This window comes from Falco naumanni, chromosome 5 (genome assembly GCF_017639655.2).
Source record: "Falco naumanni isolate bFalNau1 chromosome 5, bFalNau1.pat, whole genome shotgun sequence".
NCBI lineage: Eukaryota > Metazoa > Chordata > Aves > Falconiformes > Falconidae > Falco > Falco naumanni.
This window is the reverse complement of record NC_054058.1, coordinates 62,396,869-62,420,897: the sequence shown is the minus strand read 5'-3', so window position 1 is coordinate 62,420,897 and position 24,029 is coordinate 62,396,869. Positions and strand designations below refer to the sequence as shown.

The window sequence follows — 24,029 nt, the reverse complement described above, 5'->3', positions numbered from 1 at the left end:
AAGGCAGTCATGAAATTACGACAACATTAATTATCTGTTAAAATGAAGTGACAGTTACAGGTTTTTTTATTATTAAGTGTTTCTCTGCTATGTCTACTCATTTGCTACTTTTCAAAATGAAAGATCGCAGCGATTTGAAAGCAAAGTTTTGCTTAAAATTGCTAGGGGGGAATGGTTTCCCTCCTCCCTACTTGAATTTAAATCTATGAAGCAGTATTTTTTTTTTAATGCTCTCTCCAAATAGGCTCACTGACTTCAAGTCATTTTCTCATCTCTCCTAGAACTTGGTATACAAGTTGTCAGGTGAGATGCCAAGTTTTAAAATTAAAGTGAAAAGTAATCCCTTGAAAATTGGGGTTTATAAAGGTAGGAGAGAATTGGAGCACTGCTTCCTCCAATTTCCACTTCCTGTCTTCAAGATTCATCTCCTTATATACTGAGAACTAGACATACCGTATTAATGGGGAGTCAACCAGTAACAGAAATCTCGGAGAGTAAACCACTGCCAAATACTGATTTTTCTTCCCAGAAAACAGGTAAGTAAGGTAAAATGGGCTTCTAAGATAGCTTGCTGTTTCTAAATTCTCAACCTCATAAGCAGCATGGTTGCAAGCTTTTTTTTTTTGCTTCCTTGGCATTCTGCAGGTGAGATCGTGCACTAAACTCCTATGGTTTTAAAAAGAGTACAATGCAACCCAATTCAGAAGACGACTTATGCTTCCATAATAGAATCAGGTTTTCAACAGATGGCTGTCGAAAGAGGCATCAGTTACAACACCTCACCTGATCACAGTACTTATTTTATAGGTAAATCTCTGCTTGAATCCAGAATGTCTTCACACTTAATCTTGGCATCTTCCGTTGCCTGCAGAGGGATAGTTTTGATGCAGCCTGACCCTCCTTATGCCCTCTTTTCCTGTGACAGAGCAGTATTAGCCCATAACCCTCCAGCCCTATGGAAGAATAAGTTCACTTCTAAATCTTTTGCTGTGTGTGAGATCAGGCAAGGGAAACTTCTGCTGTGAGAAAGGTAAAAAAAGCATTTGAGATGGCATGACCAGGAAAGGGGAACAGGAGGAACTCAGCCTGTGGAAGTGATCCTAATACTTGCTGCTGTATCCATGCATCCCAGCCCTGAGGCTGAAGTAGCCTTTTGTGCATTCAAAGGAATTAGGTTTTACTTTTTCATGTTTTTATAACATCAGCTATACACACCAAACTTGAATGCTTTGTAAATGAATAGCCCTCACCACTGCCTGGCATTACCCGATTTTACACTCCAGAAAAGCCTTCTCTACAATCTTACCTAATTACTATTTTAAGTCTTCTCTCTACCAACTATACACCTTCAGACAGGGAAGGAGAGAGTCATGCATACATACCTGTCACATTCAGACGGAAGGCCCTTATCAGATGTCACATTAGCCTTTCTTTCTAGTTTATATGCAATTTAGGACTTAACCTGTTTATCACTATAAAATATCCAAGTTTTGCTCTCTCAAATCAATAGCTAGGCTTTCGTCTGATACATTGCATGTCATACTAGAAAAAGGTTATGCTTCCCAGCATTTACAGAAGACAAGTCATACCACATATAAAGGTGTATAAACAAAGATAGAACACTTATCCATAGACTACATAAATATGGCACTACTGACAACAATACTTCAAAAATATACCTTTTCACTCCCGGAGTGTGTAACTTATCCCCCACCCTGCCCCCAAGAATGACAAAAATTCCCTCTAAAAGCAGTTTCTCTCAATTGTTTTTTTAAAAGTTCCTTGAATCTCTCTCTGCAACACTTACTTCACAGAAACCTTGTCAGAGAGAGGATGAGCAGAAGGGGCAAGCTTTGGTGCAAGTCTGTTGGGCCAACTCTTGCATTCCTAAATGTGATTATCAATTGGGTAGCATCTCTAGCCATTATTTTTTTAAAACAGTATGATTACAAATGCCAGAAGATATTAAACTCTTATTTTTGACCTATCAGAAGTCAAAACAGTTATAATCTCTTTTACTGCTTCAAAGTATTTCCAGCTTTCTATCCTACAGTCAACAGTAAAGAAGATGTAATTTTCCAGACTGTTTTCACACTTAATCTAAACACTATCAAGAGGTCCCTGTGGCAGAAAACTATTACAACTATTTTCAAACAAAGTAGCTTTTTGTCCCCCATGAGAAGAATACTGCAAGAAAAAAACAGGTCTCCCAATTCAACACAGCTAATTACCCGGCAAAATATAATAATTTAGGAAGAAAATAAGTCTACTTCGAAAAAATTCTCGCCACATTTAGTGCACTACCCATATGAATTGAAGACACATTAATATACTTTTTATAAATTTACCTCCGTAAAATATAAAATGAGTATTGTAAATAAATCAATCATTTTATTTTTCCTGATGTTCTCCAGACCTATGCCAGTAAACTAGAATAAACATGTTATTAAAGCAGAAATCAATAGTAAGCTTTAAAATATACAGTAGCACAAAGAGGTCAAGCCCTAGTATTGATTTTATTATAACATTTTTGGTGTGTAGATTCCCAAAGGGTTCTTCTCCAATATTGTTCTTCATTCTTCTCTCACTTTACATTTTCACTGGTGAATTTGTTATTCTCTTATGCAAAAGCTGTCTACTCCAAGAAGTTTTCAAAGACCTTGTCATATATGCAATGTACTGCTGAGACATGACAAAAAAAAGTCGGGGGAAGCACTCAAGACACATCAAAGTATCAATTAAACCATAAAGTAAATTGCAGTTATATAGGGACCCTTCCCTAAGCACAACAAAACAACATACAAAGAAGCTAATGGCTGCAATCTAATAACCCACCACTGCAAGACACCTTCACAAACCAGTGTGTACTTATTCCTAAAAGCTGATTTAGAGTTTAGAAAGGTTTCCTTCAGACTGATGAGGACATTTAGGAATACAGAGGTTGCAATAAGTTATCCAGCTAATGACAGATAAAATACCACACCATATGGAGCCCAACTAGTCAAGCAGAACAGGCTCCAGCAATTCATTACCAAGGAATGTTTGAAAATCTATCATCTGTATTGCTGAAGAAAAGCATTTTTCATGTGGCTTTCAAGACATCACAGGAGACGACGCAGTCAAAACAGAGAACAGCCTAAAAGTTATCAACAGCCATCACAGAATCACAGAAAAGTTTGGGTTGGAGAGGACCTTTAACAATCATCTAACTCTAACACCCCCCCCCCCCCCCCCCCCCCCCCCCCCCCCCCGCAATGAGCAGGGACATCTGCAACTAGATCGGGTTGCTGAGAGCCCTGTCCAACCTGACCTTGCACATTTCCAGGGATGGGGCATCAACCACCTCACCAGGCAACCTGTGCCAGTGTCTCACCACCCTCATCACAAAACATTTCTTCCTTATGTCCAATCTACAACCTTCCTCATTCAATTTAAAACTGTTGCCCCTTGTCCTGTCTCTACAGGCCCTGGGTAGCAAAGCCCTCTCAAGTCTGTCTTATAAGCCCCCTTTGTATATCAAATGACCACAACAAGGTCGCCCTGGAGCCTTCCCTTCTCCAGGCTGAACAACCCCAACTCTCTCAGCCCATCTTCCTAAAAGAGGTGCTCCAGCCCTCTGACCACGTTTGTGGCCCTCCTCTGGACCTGCTCTAACAGGTCTGTGTCTTTGTTGTTCTGCTAACTGGCTTTTTGGTGACCATACCAGAAAATAAGCAAAGCCAACACAGGGAAGGGATAATGGGGATCCCAACAGGCAACCACTAGAAGGCCCAGAAAGCTGGGCAAGGACTAAGGCTACAAAATGCAGGCTTGTACCTGTAGCACAAGGTAGTTAGGAGACACTGTAACACTCCTGAGGCTGCAGGTAATAATAGTTCTCTTCTGGTTCTACTGGTTAAAATCATTAATGTCCAGATACCCAGCATCTCCCATCCACTGACAGTTACCACCCATGCAATTCCCTTCACAAGGGATCCCAGGAATGTGTCCCATTCAGTTTCAGATGAAGTCACCTGGAGAAGTTAAAACAAGTTCCTCAAATCAAGCTAACCCATGTCCATGATCTTAATTTCAACAGAAGTAATCCTGCAGGGTTGAGACTGTCTAAATAGACATTTTAAGAAAGGTTTAAGATACACTGTGAAAATTCTACATACATCAGATCCTTTTTAATAAGATTTTGAGCAACAGTTGCATAATGCTCAGTGCTAGTCCTGATAATTTTCTACTTTTGTCACGCCTTAAACAATTTTAGAGCAGAACTAGCAATAGATTTACTTAAGGGCCACCAAACCAAACAAAAGGCTACTTTCAAGCCTTTCCCTGTCTTAGAATTCCTCCTTACACTAGTACTTTTCCCCTAAGAAACAAAATGCTAGAATCACAGGAGATACGATACAGGAGAATACAAGCACAGTTAAACACAGGAAAACCAATCATCTGGGCGTCTTGGGACAGCCATACATCAACAAACTGCACAGGGACATCTATTTGGCATACTAACAAAATTACATGCATGTATGTATTGAAGACTTGAACAAAATAAAATTTCTGCAATATTGAAGGTTCTGTCACGCACAGCATTTTGTAAAAACACCTCATTCTACATACAATTAATATTTGCCATGTGCCAAAGCATATAGAAAAAGTGGAAGCTAGGAAACACTTGCCAAGAAAGAGAGACTGAAAATCCACAAATATAATTAGTCTAAGCTAAACGATTAGCAAAGTAAGACTGAAATTTCCCTGATTTTCAAGGGGGGAAAAAAGGTAAGTAATCATTCATGAATGTTCAGTTTCTATGGGAAATCACATCCTTCATTTGCCTTTTGTATATATTTTAGTGGAGAAATTCAGCAGTTTGATGAGGTTGACAGCAGCTAAAATTTTATCATTATGCTGATGATAAAGGCTGTTGTTCACTTTTGCTTTTTCAAAATATCTTTTCTTCTGGTTGTGCCTTTCAAAAGGCAAAGTCTTTATAAACAAAAAGATGTACTGAGCACCATCAGTAAAGTATTATGGACATCAACAAATTAACAGTTTTATATTCAAGAACTGTCGCGACGGAGGGAAGACGCAGTCACTCAATATGAGTCATCAGCAGACTTCCCTCCGTTGCGACAAATGGCGCCCGAACAGGGACCCTAGAGAGGGCTGAACCTGCGAGCCACGGTTCGACGGAGATTCGGGTACCGGTCCTGAAAGCAGCGCAGGAGGCGGAAGGGCACAGTCCCCGCGCCCGGGAGCGCCTACAGAGGGTCCCGCCGGCCACGCGTCGCCGAAGTCTCGCAAAGGCTGCAACAGCGCTGACGAAGGTATGGAGAGACAAGCGACGTACGATTCACTCATATTGAGTGACTGTGTCTTCCCTCCGTCGTAACAAAGAATAAAGTTAGTGTAAGTAGTCGGTAAACTTCAGCCCAGTTTAGAAATTAAAGATGGGAGAAGGAAAATCATCTAATTCCCCCATGTCTGTTCTCTAGAGCCATAACACAAAAACTTTTTACTTATTGGGAAATTAGAGAAAATGCTAAATATTTGCTGAGTTTATTCAGAACAAGCACAGAAAAGCAAAATGAAGTTATTAGTGTATACATAGATTCAGACACTCAGGTTAACAGTGATAGTGCAACAGTCAGTACCATGTTCTGGCAGTAAGAGGTCAACCAGAGCAAACCAGGCAAACAATCTCACAACTGATTATTTCTTGCCAATAAACCCATTTAACCTGATTCTACTTCTTTTTATTCCAAATGTGCATTTTGTGATCCCTAGTGCTAGTTTACTACTTCTGTATTGTCCCAGACCATATCTACTGGTCCACCTAGTTGTGCAGATTTCTTTGCAGAACTCGGTGGAGCAGATGCATCTTGCTGACCAGAGGCAGCTTCTCACTGCTGAAGTTCATGAGCCATGGCACCATCTGGTATGTTGCAGGCCACCTCCATGTATCAGAAGAAATGCTTCCAATTACTTCAATAGGAACAGCTATTTCAGACTCCTTCATCACCAACATCAACAAAACTATTAAAATAGAGTTCAACAGCTGTGATAAGACACTGCATAATACTCTACATCTGTAAGACTATAGCTCAGGAGGAAACCTAAACAGCTAAAGGATAAACCAGTTTCATTGTCATATTTTGTATCATTTCAGGTCATGGCAAATTGGTTTCACAGACTCCACTTCTCTTTCTATTACAACACTGCAAAGTAATTTAAGAACTTTGTTAAAAAAACAAACTACATCAACAATTACTATTTATCACCTATCACTATTGCCAAATTCAAGTTCTGGTGCCTATACTCTCATTTTTTAGCATGTATTTCACAGACAGCAAAAGCCTGCTTCTTCAGTAGGTCTGAAGGGACCATGCACACAAACAGTATGTCAAGCAGAACAGACTCCCGCAATTCTCAGTAACAAACAAGAAAATGTATCTTTAAAAAAATCACCCCCAGAAAGCTTTTCAAAGATGCTGAAAGCAACAAAATCCGTGTGGTTTGTTGAACCATTAAGGTACAAACTTATACTGTTTTCAGTTAATACAAAACTTTATAATGAGTGGAGTCTCTCCATAACACTACAATGATATGGAATATTTTTAGGAGGTCCTGGTAGGTACTGACATGAAATGGAAAACAGACTACAGGAATACTAAAGCTGTATTTTCTCTAGGAGGAAAGGGCACATGACTCTTTCCTCTTCTGTTCAGAGGATTAAGCTCTCTAGTATTACCAGCTGTAACAATAATAGTATCATTGCTATAATTGCTGTAATACTGACAAGAGTTATAATCCTCAAGGTAACATACACGTTGTAAGACTGTAGCTCCGACACATTAACTGGTCACATCTACTAATGCAGTCACTGCAAATTCTGTTGCAATCAAATAATAATCAAATTATTTTTTCTAAATGAAAAAAACTTTTAAGAGAAAACATTTCAAATGTTCGGAAACCAAAGTGAGAAACAATCGTTGGGCTAAGTAAAGGAGTAAGCTAGAATCAACTTTTATTCTCCAGTGGGGTTTGTGGTCAATATGATTTTATTAGGAAACAAGATGGAGTTAACACATTCCTCTTTTTCCACAACCGAATGGAGAGCCTAAGAATACCCAGACAAGTCAGACTAAAGGTCCAACATACTCATATAACCCATCTCCACCACTAGCCAGCAGACACATGAGAAAAATGTAAGACACAAAACAAGTGGAAACCCTGCCTTCCTGTACAACTTTGCTTGTTTCTGAGAATAAATCATGCTTCCTAAGATGATGGAAAGTTTAAAAAAAAAAAAAAAAGAAAGACTATATATAGCAACTGCATTCACCCAGTCTATCCGACTACGCAGGTATATTCCCAGTGGGCAATCAGCCAAAAGGCAGCTTTATCAAAACATTTCCAAGAATGTTTTTCCATTAGTTGGACTCCAAAAAACAGCCAGTGAGATAAGGTGATGTCCTGGGCCACGACAGTCAAACATGGAGGACTGCACCCACTAGTAATGCTCAAATTTCCATCGACAGACTAGAAGCCACACACATTCTCCTGGCAGTAGCTATTAACCTTCAGATCAACTCACAATGTTTCCACCACCTCTACATGGACTTTCAAATTCTAGAAGGAAATCCTCTTACTTGTGGTGAAATTTAAGTTCCCAGGGAGCCTCCTGGCTTTCATCCTACTCTCTTATAGCCAGAAGTTTAGGCAAGCTTCTTATCCTCAGCAAAGAAACATACAGGTTTGCAACCATATTCAATCACACACACACAAAAGAAATGAACATACATGAAGAAGCACACAGAAATAATATGAAAGACCAGTGGGCATACCATTTTGGACGCATGTTCTAAGGCTGGGTCTAAATCACTACTTTATGTATAACTAACTATTCAAAGTCCCTTTAAATAAGAGCTGTGCAACTCATGTATCATGAGTACACTGATGGCATTAAAATACAATTTGAAGAGTCAGTCTTTATCTGTAATCCCAGAAGTAAGCACAGATCTTAACTTTATATAATGAGTAGTCCATCTGTACTGTGTCTGTATGTGTGAATAAAAATTACAATTTTCTTCCTTCACAATGTGAAACTAGTAAAATACATTTTGCAATCTGATCAAAATGTGGTCATACGCTGCATACAGAAACAGTAACGAAATTAGCTATTAGACAGAATAGCGCACAACAAACAGTTGCAAGTTTCAGATATTTATGTTTAAATGTTGTTTCACTTGAAGGTTAGAAAAATATTTTTGAGAAAGGAGTGAGAATGTACACATGCAAAATACATAATCTATGGTAAAAAAAATCTCATAAGATGAATGCAGAAAGAACTTTTAATTTCATGGTGTTACATACCATTGGCATGTGTCTTAAAAGACTGTCAAAGAAAAGCAGTGGGTTATCAAATGAAATTATTAAGAGATCAGAAGTGCAAGGTCAGGTTGTTTTTAATACTAGGACACCAGTTAAATTCACTAGCTTATGCCATTACTATACCTCTTCCAAAAGAAAAAAAAGTTTTAAAGTGCAGCACTTTGACTTTCGTTTCCTAGGTTAAAGTTGCAAATCTTACCTTCAGGGCGTCAGGCCTCACTTCCTTATCAAAGGGCCTAACTGGTGCTAAAAGCACCAGAGATCCCAGCTCTGCAAGTTGCTATTCCCACACGAGACACCATCTTGCCTCAGTCCAGCTGGCGTCGGACAGCACCAGTGCGTTTGTGTACGCAGCCCTCCACAGAAGTTCTGAAACCTGCACTACACTGTATTTGTTCTTGTGCAACTGTTGACATACGAATACTGTAAACTGTTGTCTGTTAACAGTTTCCTTCTGTTATACATCTTAAGCACAGTGTAGCTAAGAACACAAGTTTTGTTTTGTTTTCCAACACTGCATCAATGTGTGTGTGTTTATTACAAATAGCTACAGTTGAGAGTAATCTTTCCCTTTTCATGGCTTTTGTACCTAGAACATTCTGCACTAGACTGGCATGCAAGACAAAATACTTCATCCGATCAATGTGCATCTAGCTCTCAAGTATATCCTTGCTTGAATACTGAAGTCCAGTAATGATGAAAAAAATGATACCAACTCTACAAGTACTTGAGTGCCCAGAAGACTGGCACAGAAGGTTATACAGAAGACTGCATTATTTTTGCCTGAAAGTATGGATCCTGACTTGAAAAAGAGCATTGAACAAATATTTCTTGTGCCCCTGCATTATGGAGAGATTGCTTTCTCAACTAGAATAAAACAGGACGGGTAAGCATGCTCAACCTGAACAACACAAACCTGTTCTTAAAGTGATCAACAGAACAGTGTTTGCTTTGTTCTTAGAAGAACGAGATCCAGACAAGAACAGCTCTACATTTGCTACAGCGCTTTTTGAATCTTGTTAAAACACAAACCTCAACCAGAATTCAACCCATAAAGACCTTAAGTAACAGCTAAGTAAATATATGCATCTTTTAAAATTGTTTCATCCAACATGAAAAGAGCCTCTACAGTCAAGTTAAAACATTTTTATAATTATATATACACTGTGCAAAAAGTATAAGAAAAAACCCTGCTTATTGCTAAACAAAAAATCAGAACTAGAAGACTATTAAAGCTGCTAATAAGACTTAATATTTGGGTTTTGGGGTTTTTTATCATAAGTATTTATTTATTTTGATAGTTTACATTTCAAAAGCACAGATTTTTCAACCTAATTTGAAGACAACAATAAGGTTTTACAGGATCCTTTCAATATGCAACACCTCCCCCACTAATACTTAGTCAAGTAAAGGGAAGGCTGCCAGCCTATACAAAAAGTAACATCGGGTATGTGACAAGCCAATCTGCTACCTAACTTTCACACACCAATTCACAACCCATGGAAACTGAATTATGGAATACTTAATGAAAGTTACTGATAAGTGTCAAATAACAAAATACTGAAGTTACAAAACAAACATTTCCATATTGTAATCACATTTAGCTGAACTGTTGAGCAGTCAACACTAAGCTCAAATGTAATGCAGGTTTTCCTGTTGAAGTCCAGTTGAAGAGAAGAAATTTCCCTGCTGACAATTCAAAAAAGAAAAAAAGCCCTTTTTTTTTCCTGGGACATTTATATAGTCCTATCTAATTACATACTCCATCAACCTAACTCATTTAAATAATAATATAATGATGTGTAGGAAACATCTGATATATATGCAGACAATTTAAGTAGTACTAATTAGATTTTAATTTTTTTAATTCATCATAATGAGCCTTTCTTCCTATTCTCAAAGTAGAGGACAATGTGTAGGTTAATATTTATGTTCATTGTGTCATATTACCTATGTAGGAAAATAATCAAAGTACGTATTTACACACAAGTCCACCGAGTTCACCATACAGCCAAACTCAATTTCAAATACAAACAGGATTTTTTTAATTGCTAAGAATCCCACAGTAACACACTAAGCACTGCAGTGTATAGTTTTAAAATACTACATCCAATGTCTGCCGCTGCATTCTGTATGCCTCTACCTAGTCTTCCATAGTAGATAAAATATCTGAAAAAAACATGCATAAAAAAGTCATGTTTCAATATACAGCAAGGATATCACAAGGGTTTTCTGCTAGTAAACTGTTTTAGTACAGTACCTTGAACATACAAAGCACTATGCTCTACTAACCATTAAAGCAGTTCAAAACCCACTGCAGCTCACAGAAGTACTTAGAACTCACATTTCTACTTGCTGTTAAAATTTCCCTTTCGATCAGACAGAGGGGTTTTAAGTAACCCACCTCTGCACTGCTCTCAAGCTACTTCTATCTCTACACCACAAAGTGCATATTTGGACTCAGAGTGTATCAACAAAGATTGAGCTTAAAAGACTGCAAAAAGGAGTCAGGCTCATAAGGTCAAAAGAGATTTAGATCAATATTATGTATCAGCTCTTACAAGGAAATGTCAGTTAATTTGTTGTTTTAACATGTATTCAGTATCAAAACTTGCTATGTTGCCCAAAGGTCTTAACTACCATTTTGTCTTGAGGCACAGAATTCAACTGTTTATAGTAAGTAGATAATTAACAGTAACGGCGGCATTAAGTACATGTTTGTGTTAAATATTATTAACAAACCAACCTCCTCTTTTGAGCTTCAGAGTCTCTCCTGGCTCGTTCTAATGCCAGTTCTTCAGCTATTCTTTTCTTTAGCTCTTCATCAACTACAATTAAAAGAAAATTAAATTAAATGTTAACAGAACACAACATATGCCTAATTACCGAAACAACTGCATAATACAGGCTCTATTTTATTCATTTTCTTTTCTCTATACAGCAATTGGAGTGATTCTTGCGGTCTAACCAACTTTTAAAATTTAGCATACAACAGACAGCCTTTAAAAATTACTCTTGTTAATCAACTTTTCAATTAGTGGAATCTTTTGAAAATTAAAACCCGTATACTATATGTTAAATACAATCTTCTTAAGAAATGTGCCTCTATAAAGTAAAATGGGGGGCAGGGGGGGACACCACAACGACTGAGACCTAAATAGTAAAGTCATAAAATGCTGCTTTTTATTCATATGGAACCAGGGGAAGCATCTTTCTGTGTAATGAATCAAGTACTTTCAGATGCAGATTTTACAGAACAAAACATTGACAACATCCTAGATATCCATACTTTTTGTTTCTATTGTTACAAAAAGATGTTGCCTCAAAGCCTCCCAATTGTGTTTTAACAAGCAGACATGGAAAGAATATTTTCTTCATTTAGATTATGTCAGATGAATTAGTTGAAAGTCTGGTTAAGAACTGAAAAAGCAGGGAAGCAACTTCAAGTATATGAACAAACTTTTCCACAGGAAAGGTAGAAAAGCATGACAGCCACTCATCCTATAAGCTTGAAAGACATCTATAAGACTACTGAAGTCCATTCAACCAGGTTTTGAAACATAAAACAGGTCCGTTTCCAACTCCCTCTAATATTCAAGGGCTCAGTCACGCAAACTACTAAACTGATACTGATAAATTCAATATTAATTATCTCCACATCTATTGGCAACTGCATATTTCTGAAAACTCTGACCCAAAGAGATCAGAAGTAGTTTTTTGTTACTTTCTTTAACAAAACTTGTGACAATAAAACACATTTCAATAGACTTCCAGAAGAAACCATACTGAAAAGATTGCTTCAACCTAAAAATATCAAATAAAAAACTCTGGGATGGTTTTGTATGTTTTATCTCCCTCTGAATACGACTTGACATGTACATAGCAGGAATTAAAGAAATAAAAAAAAAAAATAAAACACCCAGTCATCTAGTAAGGAAGAACGTTTTTCATTTGGGAAATGAAATGTTTCTAAAGCTAACAAACTAAAGCTTTGCAACTAAAAGTTATGCCAACTTCAGTGGAACAGCCATTAACTTCGCATAAAATGTTGATTTTTAGCAGTCAACAAGCGTGCATGTTCCTATAGCAGGAAAAGAAAATAACTATTTAAAGTACAGCTGTAGAAAGGCAATAAAATCAAGTAATTATCACCAGGTTTATTCTAATAGTAAATCCTAGTCTAGACCTGCCTGTCTGGACTAAAGGTGTGCTTACAGGAGCCGAGTTGTACCTCTAACTCTGCAATACTCTAGTATTCCACTACAGGCATGTGGACAACTCCCTCATGTATACAAAGCACCTGGCTCAGATTCCACTCTGTGGAACCACAGAGCTAAGAGACTGCAATCTCACTCCAAAATGCCTGTCACTTGAGCATAACAGACGTTAAATTCAAGGTGATACAACCTCCTCATCTGCCTCCAGAAGCAGTAACAAAAACACTTGCTTCAGTAGCTAAAAAAACAGAGAATGTCAGGCTATATAAGGCAACTACAAGACAACAAGAAGTCTCCATAGAGGTTGCTTTTGTATTAAGTATTTATGCATTTAGACAGCATTCAAAAACTGTTAGCAGTTGGAAATTTGCAGAGATACTGGGGCAGAGGGGGAAAAAGTCATCAGGCTCCTATTTATTGCAAGCTGATAGTTATGGCATTTGCCCAGAGAACAGAACATTTGGAATTTAGATCCTCCTAAGATGCACCAGTTTAAGTCTGCATATCGTATGTACTCAAATGAAGTGCCCTAAACACCAAGCTACCACCTAATTTAAGCAGATACAAAAAAAAAAAAGTAAAAGGGTGTAACAAAGCTGAAGTGCCTTAGAGGGTATGTAGAGATTTGAAGATGAATTGGAGGGCATCTCAAGTTATAGTACCCGCTTTGTGGAACCAGTTATTTGTTTGATATTAGGCAGCAAGCAGATTTTAAAAAAATAGAGACACACATTTTAAAAAAGCCAGTGAAAATGGCCATATATCTTAGTGACCTCATCTCCAGGAGTTGGCTTTATCCATAAATATTACCCAACGTCGTTAGCCCACACTCCCATTACAGGTAATACAGTCCAGTGTGTAATTCTTCTCATTCTAAAGTAGACTTAGAAAACAGTGAATTTTATGAATTAATAAAGCAGCTTCATCAACTATATGGAAGTCTTGGCCAACTAATTCAGTTATCAGCATCTTAAAGCAGAATGAATCGATATCCATCCTGCCAGATACAGCAAATGCTTGAATGACAGAAACTGTTGTGCTGGGGAAAAGTGGGAGGACACTTACAAATGGCAAGTGAGACCCCAGCCTAAAAATATGTGAACATACATGAAAGTTCAGAGGTAAATATGAGTCTTGTTACAGATTATTATCCCAAACCCTAGATGAAAAAGCAAAACCCCATTTTATCAGGATAGTCTCTACTGACTATTGACACTGCTCCACTCTTTTCTCCTCTGAGGCTATGTAAGGATACTCTTCGTTTGAGAACACTGAGTTGTTACCACACACTTGTACATTTCCAAACAAAGATCAGCTAGTCACCATGAACTGTATAGCCTGAAGAGAAAAAAAATGTTTAGCAAAATATCAGGCAATCACAAGGAACCTGTTTCTGTACTGCAGCACATATTAATCTCCCTCACGCCTCTGTAAGCATCACAAGCCAAAATGAGGGCAGTTAAGGTTCTGCATTTGTACACTTAGAAATGATTAAGCTGTCATAAAAGCAAAGAATTTATTTCACATCACAGCTGCCTTATTCGCAGAACAATCTGAAAACCCAGGATGCAAGTGTTTCTTACTACAGTTCTGTTCAACACAAATGCCTCAATATTTTATGTCCTTTTAATACTGGACCGGAAAATCCACAAAAAAAAAATGCATAAAGTACATTGTTTGCCAGCATCTACATCATCAAGTTTATTGTTCTGGTGTGCAAAAATGAGTACAAGAACTCTTAACCAACCATAGAACGTTTTTTTTTAAGTCATAATGAGAAAAGATTCAGGCATCAGCCAATAAAGACATTTGACCTAACAATCAATTAGGTTACCCATCGATCAGCCAAATACTAATAGGGAATAAAAGCGGAGCTATAGATCATTCAATAGAATTATTGTAAGATATAATTGGGTAGCTCCCAAATGGGAACTTTATGATATTTCAGTAAAAAATTGCAGTTCTACAAGTAGAAGGAATTTGTTCTAGGAGAAGAAGCATTTAAAAAGAATGATGTTAATGTATTAGAAAGAGGATCAGAAGAAAAAAGGGACCATTTCTAGATAAAAGCAGTAACATTTCTCTCTGACAGCAATCTCTGCTCAGACTACAGGGCATTAAAAACAGGCAGCTGACCATTAAACTGCTGGAGAACATTAGAATCTGGTGGGCACAAGACTGCTAAAATAAGCATGATCCAGAGAAAGTACACAGCAGCTGCCAAAACCTATGTAGCCATTCGCACCACCACCCCTTTAGTATTTTAAGTTCTTCAGGATACTGAAATCAGTGTCAACTTCATAGTAAGTGCATCCCAGAGCAGATAAATTTGGAAGATTTTCAGGCAAGTACATTTAAGAAGGTCTCACTTTTACCCAGTGCTTTTTTACTCTGCTACAAGAGCATAAAATGAATGCAGCTCCACCGTTTCCGAAGTCCGAACGTGCTAATGCACAGCTCACATCACAAGACAATTTAGACAGATGGTCAGTAATTGGAACTATACTCAAAAAGCCATAGTGCTATAGCCAGAAATAACTCTTCCCTACCCTTCTTTGCATGTGAAGTATGGATGCTGATAGGTGTCTGATAAGCAGTATTCTCTTCAGAATAATGGAAATAGAGTACCACCAGCAGCATCGCCAATGGGCTCATTACCATGTTCAGTTCTAGCAGCAGGTTGTACAATGCTTAGGAGAGTGACCAGACTGCTCCATGTAACACCACTACAGACACAGAACACAGTTATATAAAAAAAGCCACAAAGCTCTTGCCTGGATCTTCGCAGACCAAGCAGTGACTGTCAATGGACAAGGACGTTTTGCTGTTTTAATGTCCTTTGGGATGCAGTAAGCTGAAGTTTCTTTATTTGTCCATCTACTCTTTTGGAAAAGTTTGAAATACATGGTCATTTATGCCTAATATTACAGCACAAATGCATAATTTATTCCCTCCCCTTCATGCACGCATTTAAAAGAGTAAAGATAAATTAACCAATTATTATTAATAAAACTATTTTCACACAGCGCAAGCAAAAAATAGTTATTTGGTTCACTTAACTTCCCCTCCCCATACACACACAAAAAGGTAAACTCAGCTTCTTTCACAATTAAAGCAAAGCTTTAAGAGCATGGAAGAAAGAGGATAAAACAGCCAAAGACAAGATACGAAGAAACTATAAATTACATCCGCTACACACCTATTGGCCAAAATCTGCGACCATGCCCAGCAGAGAGAAGAAAGGCAACTTCCAGAATAGAAGTTAGAGCAGAAACTCAATTTTCCCACCAAATCATTCCGGTTGACTTCATGCCTCCAGACAAGATGTGCAGAGAGGAAGGGTGTGAAAGGGTGTAAGAGTATCTCCCACTGGGACAGGGCTTTATTTTGAAAGGAACACAGAGCAGGCAGGCAGTTATGGAAGCGTAAGAGCATTCTTTGCTTGCCCATGTTTCAACACTTCTCCTTTCAGCCTTTTACAGACAAGACTAACAGCAAGATTCCTATTCATCCAACACCCTTCTGCAAACCTGAAAAGGGCTTAATCTGCCACCTTTTTAAAAGGCCACAAAACCTATGAAAATGCTTCTGGGAGTTACTTGTAGAGATACAACAGTTTTCTGTAGTCCATGTAAAGACTAACCTGATTGCTATTTATTAAAAAACAGTAATAAAAAAAATTAAACAGAAAGAGCATGCAAAGCCATCTGCTTAACCCTTAATATTGACTCTCCAACTGTGCTTCAAAAAGCAGATGAACAGGAAAACATACAGCTAATATGTTTCCCAGAGTCCAAAAGGCTTTGAATAACTACAGGGACAAGTCATAAGGACAGAGGAGCTAAGGGTACTGAAAAGCTTAAGCATTTACGAACAGTTACTGAGGCTTCAGATATGTAATATGCACTTCATCTTGGAACTTCAAAGGCCACCCACTATCAGCATCAGGGTAGTGATGCTTTGCATGATGACAATTCTTGTCTATTTGTCTATGACAAATCTTGTCTATCTTGCAAACCAAGAGCTTTGCATGATGACAATTCTTGAGAAGCAATCAGCAATTTTATCTCTCAGGTCTACTACAGGTTGGTGCATAAGGGTATGAGCAACTCAGCTACTCTCATGGTATTTTTCTCCAACTCCTCTGCCCTTGCTAGTCTTAAGATCTATATCCATACCTTCTTCCTCTCACTCTAAAGCTGTTGCTTCATAGAGAAACCATTCAGCATGATACTAAGATTACAGCAAGAAGGCATCACCCAAAGCTGCAAACAACACACGTTAGTTAAAGCAGACACCTGCAGCCTCAAAAAGGTTAGCCTGAGAAATCACGAATACAGTATGGACAAATTAATCAAACAGCCTCTAGCCTGCAGAGCTGGGAAACTGCCCATTAGTCTTGCATTTTCAAAAAATTAATGGAAACAGCATTCATTATCAGACACCTTAACTAAATCCTCTTGAAAGGGCAGGTGCATTAAGTCATTAATGAAGACACACTTAGGTTTGATACAATCAAATGTCTTTCAGAAAATGCTTACTTAAAAAATATTCAGATAAAGAAAAAAATAAACTAGTTCTACTTTTCCTTTTCATTAAGCTTTGCCATTAAAAAACACAAACATGTTCAGTGAACAGCGTCCTTCAGAAAGCAACTTCTCAAAGGCCAGAACAGAATCACACAGATGTACTGCAGGCCATGTGACCATCTTCCTTAAAGAGATAAAAAATTGCTTTTATAAGAAATACTTCCAAGGATGGAAACAGCACAGCCTGTCTGGGCAAGATGTTTCAATGCCTGACTGACCTGATGGTGACAAAGCTTCTCCTTACAGGTCAAAAGCACTCCTGTTCAGATTTATGCCTTTTGTTTATTGCCTCCCTGCCATGTGCCACTATGCAAGACTGGTTCGGTCTTCTCATTAACTTCCTTGATGGAATGGTACTTCCAAACCTAACAAGTCCAGGTCTCCCAGTCTCTCCTTTGGAGTTGCAGGCCACCATTCCTTCACTCAAAGAGCTCTGCAATGTATTTGGGGCTATACTGGTTACTTCTGCCTTCAAATAAACAGGTAACAAGGAAGGACAACCCATGTCGTTGAAATTAAGTACCTGGCTTGGGCACAACACAGAGGACAAACGCAGTGGTAAGATACACAAAACCAGGCCACACAACCTTCAAATTAGTGTTTGAATACAAGAGAGCAAAGAAGAAAGTGCATATGCAGTTTGGATCATCTTTAACATAAGCACTCAGTATAGACTGTTAGGCAAGCGTAGTTATAAAATGAGTAGTATGTTACTGTCATGGATTAGGAACAGGCTAAGACAAAACAGAACAAGAATCACTAGCATTGGGAAAGCTGAACAAGACACTTTATACTCTGCACATGAACAGTCTAAAATAATTTCAATCAAGACATTGCAAGTCCGGAAAACTTTAAAGGGGAGAAAATAAGGCCAAGCAAGCTGAGAAGCATAATGGTATACAAATCCAGTTTTGAAAAAATGAATAGTTACACACACTGGAAAGCACAATGCAATTTTATCTCACATTTTACTTGGTTTTTAAATCAACCATAACCACATCTAAGTCCCAGGTATCACACAAAGAAAATGTTTAATGGTCAGCTGGCCATGAGAGGGAAGATGGTAGAAGGGGAAGAGAAAGTCCAACAAGACTATAGAATATATAAAGAGAGAAATAATACGAAAAACATATATAAGATGATGCACCTCCATACTTCCTCAAGCACAGTGCTTTATCAGTCTTCCCACATGAAAGCTAAACCCAAGGGTAAGCTTTATAGAATCATAGAATGGTTTGGGTTGGAAGGGACCTTAAAGACCACCTAGTTCCAGCCCCTGCCAGGGACAGGGCCACCTTCCACCAGCCCAGGTTGCTCCAAGCCCCGTCCAGCCTGGCCTTGAGCACCGCCAGGGATGGGGCACCCACAGCTGCTCTGGGCAGCCTCTACCAGCACCTCACTGCCCTCACGGTAAAGAATTTCTTCCTTGGATCCAATCTAAATATACCCTCTTCCTCTTTAAAGTCACCCTCCCTTGTCTTTGCTGAGAATTTTTCAGTTCCACAAAAATTTATGGGCTTAACACAACAATCACTTCAAAAAGTTCTCCAAACTGTTTTGTCCAATAGCTTATGTTAACTTTTTCTTTCTTTTAAGGCAAAGGGGAAACATTAGAAAACTTAGTCTTTCAAACAAAGCATAGAAAAAGCAAGAGGTTTTCAGGGGGGCCTGTGTCAGAAGCACTAACTTAAACTGGTTTCTCATAGATCCATACTGCATGTTTCTCTGACTCCTCACAAAGTCGAGCTGATTTCTCTTGTTCGTATGACACTGTCTTTCTTGAGCACTTCTCCAGTCTCCAAAATCCAGTGCTCTCTCGTGTCTCCTAGGTTGGCAATACACACCAAAAGCTACAGTAGCTTTTGCAGAAATTGTCCCAATCTGCCAGCCACAGCGTATGTGTGGCGTGGTAAACCTTTGGCAAAACAGCCTGGGCAGCTGAAGACCCTCTCTCGATTACAGCATTTATCTTACTGTGTCTTTTCCACCCAGCCCTTGATTTATTAAAACCTATAGAAATATCAGGGTCTTGAGTCTTTCAGCCACCCTTAGTTAGATTTGACTAAAATTGATTAATAAATTCAGAAGTTATCAGAAGGCAACTGGTGAATGCATGGCACTACCACACAACTCTCTTTGGGAAAGCCCACAGAAATAATGGAAAGAAAACCTGAAACGGTTCTACGCAGAAAAGAGACAAGGTATAGAATTTAGTAATGTAAAATAGGCAGCTCTGAGCTTCTATTCATTCTTCCACCGTATATTGTTAAAAAAAGTCTCACAAAGAAGCTTATAGGGCACCATGTAAAATATTTTTATTGTTGTAATATTTGAAACACACAGTGGACAATATATTGTCAAGCTTTTCTTGCTGAAGTGAAAAGCTGGGGGGGGGGGGGGGGGGGGGGGCGGGGGGGAGGGCGGGGAGCGGGGAAATGCCGAAGAACACCAACAGGCCACATTATATATAATGTAGAATTGGAGAACACTGCTTCAAGGTATGTACCAACCATGGCCAGATACATGAAGACTTTTTTTTACTGAAAAAACTATTTCACAATTACTGCAGAATTTCTTGCATTCACCTCTGTAGCCTCTGCTATCGACAAGACAGCATCAGGGCATTCAAACCATCGATCTGATCCAACAAAGCGGTTCTCATGTCCCTGTGCACATTAAGTATGAACATTAACCAGTTCGCTTGGGACAACATACCTTAGGGCTGTCTTCAAACCCATCATCTGTCTCAGTAGCTGGCAGGGCAACTGGAGCTTTGTAGACATTAAAGTTAATGAAGATGTCACAAGGAAAATCCCTAACTGCGCATTAACAGTCATAAATATTGAATCAGAAAGCATACATCGGCAACCTGGTACCTTCACAACATCAAGCTACTACGGGGTTACAAACGTATTATGGGCTTTCCACTATTAAAACACTTTTCTCACGCACATTCCAATTTAAGATTCATAAGCAAGTATTATAATACACAAATACCCTCAATTTATTCTTTCTGCTTAGTAAACACTCCAGTTTGGTCTGTATCTAAATTACATACATCACAAAAATCATCAATATCAACACTCGCCATTTAAGTTGAACAGCAGACAAAAGAGAAAATATCAAAACCATTAATCTTAATTTAGAAAGAGTAGCCAACTACATAAATGACAGGCACTCAAGTAGCATACAATAATTTCCACTAGACCAGTAAAAAAAGTATATACTTTATTTCTTATTCAAATAAACAACAAGAAAATATTGTTACCTTCCATGATATTCTCAAAGTTCTATCAAATGCCTAACAACAGAAACAAAATTTGTCTCACCCCTGAAATACATTACTTGAGGTCCAGGTTAAAGTGCACTGGTAAATCAATGCAAGACAGTCCATCTCCACCTACCCATGCTGCGTGATGTCTGTCAGTCAGGTAGCCCTTATAAGCACAGAATTTGCTGGTAGAATTATATCCTTTAGTTTGCTTTGTGTATCAGTAACACTGCCAAGGAACTCCTATCCTGGACTCCTAAACCCATGAGTTTTTAAAAAAGCCATAGAAGTTTTCATTGCACACTAAATAAAACAGTAAAACTTCTGGTTTTTAAATGAAACTGTATGATTTCAATGTCTAATTGACATTGAATGTCTAATACATTGGCCCTAGCCAATGTATTTAGTGTGCTTATATTAGGTGACAAGTCAATGACACCACTGATTATACTCTTCCTTCTTTAATTACTATTTTTAAAGAGCCTGGATTTGCTGGTAGCAGCACACAAGAGGAAACAAGGAAGTGTTTAGTACCGTTGGTACATCAGTACTCCTGGCATACAACAACTTTTTAATTTAATGGTTTTCAAACACTGTTGTATCTGGTCTTTAACACTATAAACAGTCCAAATCAGCCTTGCACTCAGTGGAAAAAGGAACGAATGATCCTTTCATTCCACCAACATTAAGGAAAAAACCTCCAAGAATAAGTTATTTGCTTTAAAGACTGAACTATTTGTCTCCCTGTCTCTCTCAACAACAAAGGAATCCCTTAGAGACCCTCAGGAAGTTTACTGATACATGTAAAAGTGAATTATCAGAAAATGTGTGCAAGAACAGTCACTTTCATGAGTGACCTTATTACACATATCTCCCAAATACCTTTATTATGAGCCATGGATCAAGGCATGGTCAGCATTCAAAAACTAGTTTGCTTTTTTTTTTTTTAATTTATTTTTTTTTAAAAATAGCATTCTTAAGAATAAATTATATTTTCAGACTCATACAAATTTAACAACACATAGAGCAACCAGTCCATTTAAATCCACAATTACAGGCACTTCCTACAACCACGGACAAACATAAAGCATGCCTCCAAGGTCAGAAATTTGTATTAACTGTTAAATATTGGTAATGTGCAGCAATACCTAAACAAGCTCATAGGATAATTAAACATGAAAACAATGCAATTAAGTGTGCATAATTTAAAGATATTTAATATTTTAGTTTCTAAAGGCACTCTTGTATATATTACATTGTTTATTTTACGATGTAAATGCTGATATCAATCGATTTATACTAATTTAAATTAGAACTAATTGGTATGTGATCTAGAAATAACAAAGTTAGTTCATATTATATTTGGAACCTTCTCTTTTCAGTATGCCATTATTGTTGTAACTTTAGCAGTAAATCCTAACAAAGAACTCATGAAGGGGGCTGGGAAAAACAGGAGAGGAGGATTACAAGGTCTTCCCCTGTAATTCTTTGAATTGGGTTCTATCTGCCTGTGCTTAACAGCCATATTTAAAAGAATAACTCATTTTTGAGATTCACATGTAAACAAGAAAAGCAGAGAAGAATTTTCATCACTCCCTAACATGTCCAAGGTTACATTTCAATAAGCTAACGGAAAAATCAAGTAAACAAAAATGGATGTATACAATACACAGAAAGACAGAAAATTAAAAAGTATAAAATCCTGAGGCTAAACTTAGAATTAGATATTTTCACCAATACACAAAGGAGAAATGGAGCAGAGGAGAATAAAGCGGTAGGAGTCCAGAAGCAAGGACACGTGAGCAAAGCTCTACACAGGCCCAGGCCATGCTGCTGCCCCAAAAGCCTGCATAGCCAGCCCTTCCAGTCACCACTGGCTTAACAAAAGCATGAGCTCTTCCACTACAAAATCCTTATGCAATACTCGATCTGGGTTTTCACATCACCCAGGAAACACCTCAACTTCTCCCCTGTTCATTCTAAGCTCAGACTATCAGCCCAGGAAGCAGATAGAGATGTCCTGGAGCCACAACAATCATGGTGGCAAAACAGACAGAAGTTCTCACCCAAATTTAAAATGGTGTATTTGTGTGACTCTTCTGTCAGACTTCATGATTATTAAAAAAAAAATTACAGGAATTTCAATGCAGTATAGTGAATCCTCAAAAATCTGTGAATAATTTTCTTCCAGAAACTTAGAATTCATTACAAAAAGGATGCACGCTTGACACAGAAAAAACATCCTGTCTTAGAGGTCTTAAGATAGATACACAGGGAAGCAATGCAAGAGAAAAACATCAAATACGGGCAACACATCTTGAAACATGTGACCGGTAATAAAATAAGTCATTTACCACCGATAAGTGGATTGAGTTGAAGAAGCCAGTTAACATAAAAATGTACCTGATTTTTATTTTCTCTAGGAATTCCTGCTGTGCCAGCTACATGACTACGTGAAGTTTTATTGTAACTTTAAAAATTGTTCTCAATCTCCTTACAAGGTTGTGAATCATTTCAACCAAAACTTCTTAATAATCCATCCTTGCCACGCACCTCCATAACATAAATATAAGAAATAACTTATTTCAGCAGCTATTTAGCAAGAAGTCATTTTGCTGTCCTGTTGATCTTAAATAATAAAAAACAATAATAATAATAATGAAATGGAAGTATCTCATACCTTTACAAGACTATCACTGGCAGAAAACCCTTAGGTTGAGCACAACAGTTGAGAGACTTGCTAGTTCAGCTGTGTTAGTAATTCCTACTGTACACACATTGTAAGGCTTTTCTTGCTGAATATAATGGATAAAATCATCAGGATTCCATAATTCAATATTTTTAAAAAAATAAACATATTGTAAGCAATGATGGGAAGGGTTTTATGATTCTGCCTTCAACAGGATTCAGCATGCAGTACTCTTTCAGGACAATTTAAGTTGTCCAGTCTCTAATCTTTATGGTTTATGTTTATTGTAAAGCTATTTTATCTGACAGTATGGGGAAATTTACTGGTATCCCTTTTTATTTTCTTGGACAAAATAATTTCTGAATTCTCTCATCACATTTATTTCAATAAACATCTTCTACCGCTATAGAGGACAGTGCAATAATCATGTATTTCTACTCATAATAGCTAGGTAAAAGGGTTTATAAACTAAGATGTTTCTTTAGTTTTATATTAAAAGTCACCACTAATTGCAAAAATTTACTAACTGCTATTGCACAGACCAGTACTCCCAAATGGGACTCTGTACTGTCAAGGCTACATAAATAGCAAATTTTGATGTTCAGTTCATCTACTACCATCACCTTTAAAGAGGATTCGCCAGCTGTGATTGCACACTATCAGTGGCACTTAAAAGTCAATTTTACCCAATTACAGCTCTGGATTACAGTCGCTTTGGACAGGAGTAAGATGATTCACAAAGCTGTTCACCACGCTGAATCAGAAAGCCCAATGCTGAGGCTATTTCTGCATACCTTTCCGCTGGTGGGAATACAGGCTCAGCAGCTAGCTCTAGGCATTGACTTTTATTGTCAAATGTGCAAATGCCAACTGTTTGT

General features: G+C 37.9%; 1 protein-coding gene across 4 annotated transcripts in view; it reads right to left on the bottom strand.

The window, feature by feature from the left end:
- Window positions 1-24,029, bottom strand: part of CHCHD3 (coiled-coil-helix-coiled-coil-helix domain containing 3) — a 164,008-nt gene that overhangs the window by 123,833 nt on the left and 16,146 nt on the right. For all 4 annotated transcript variants that reach the window (XM_040594388.1, XM_040594390.1, XM_040594387.1 and 1 more), the window contains exon 3: window positions 11,132-11,213. In XM_040594388.1, coding sequence (XP_040450322.1) covers window positions 11,132-11,213 — 82 coding nt within the window. The remainder of the gene's footprint in view (window positions 1-11,131; window positions 11,214-24,029) is intronic.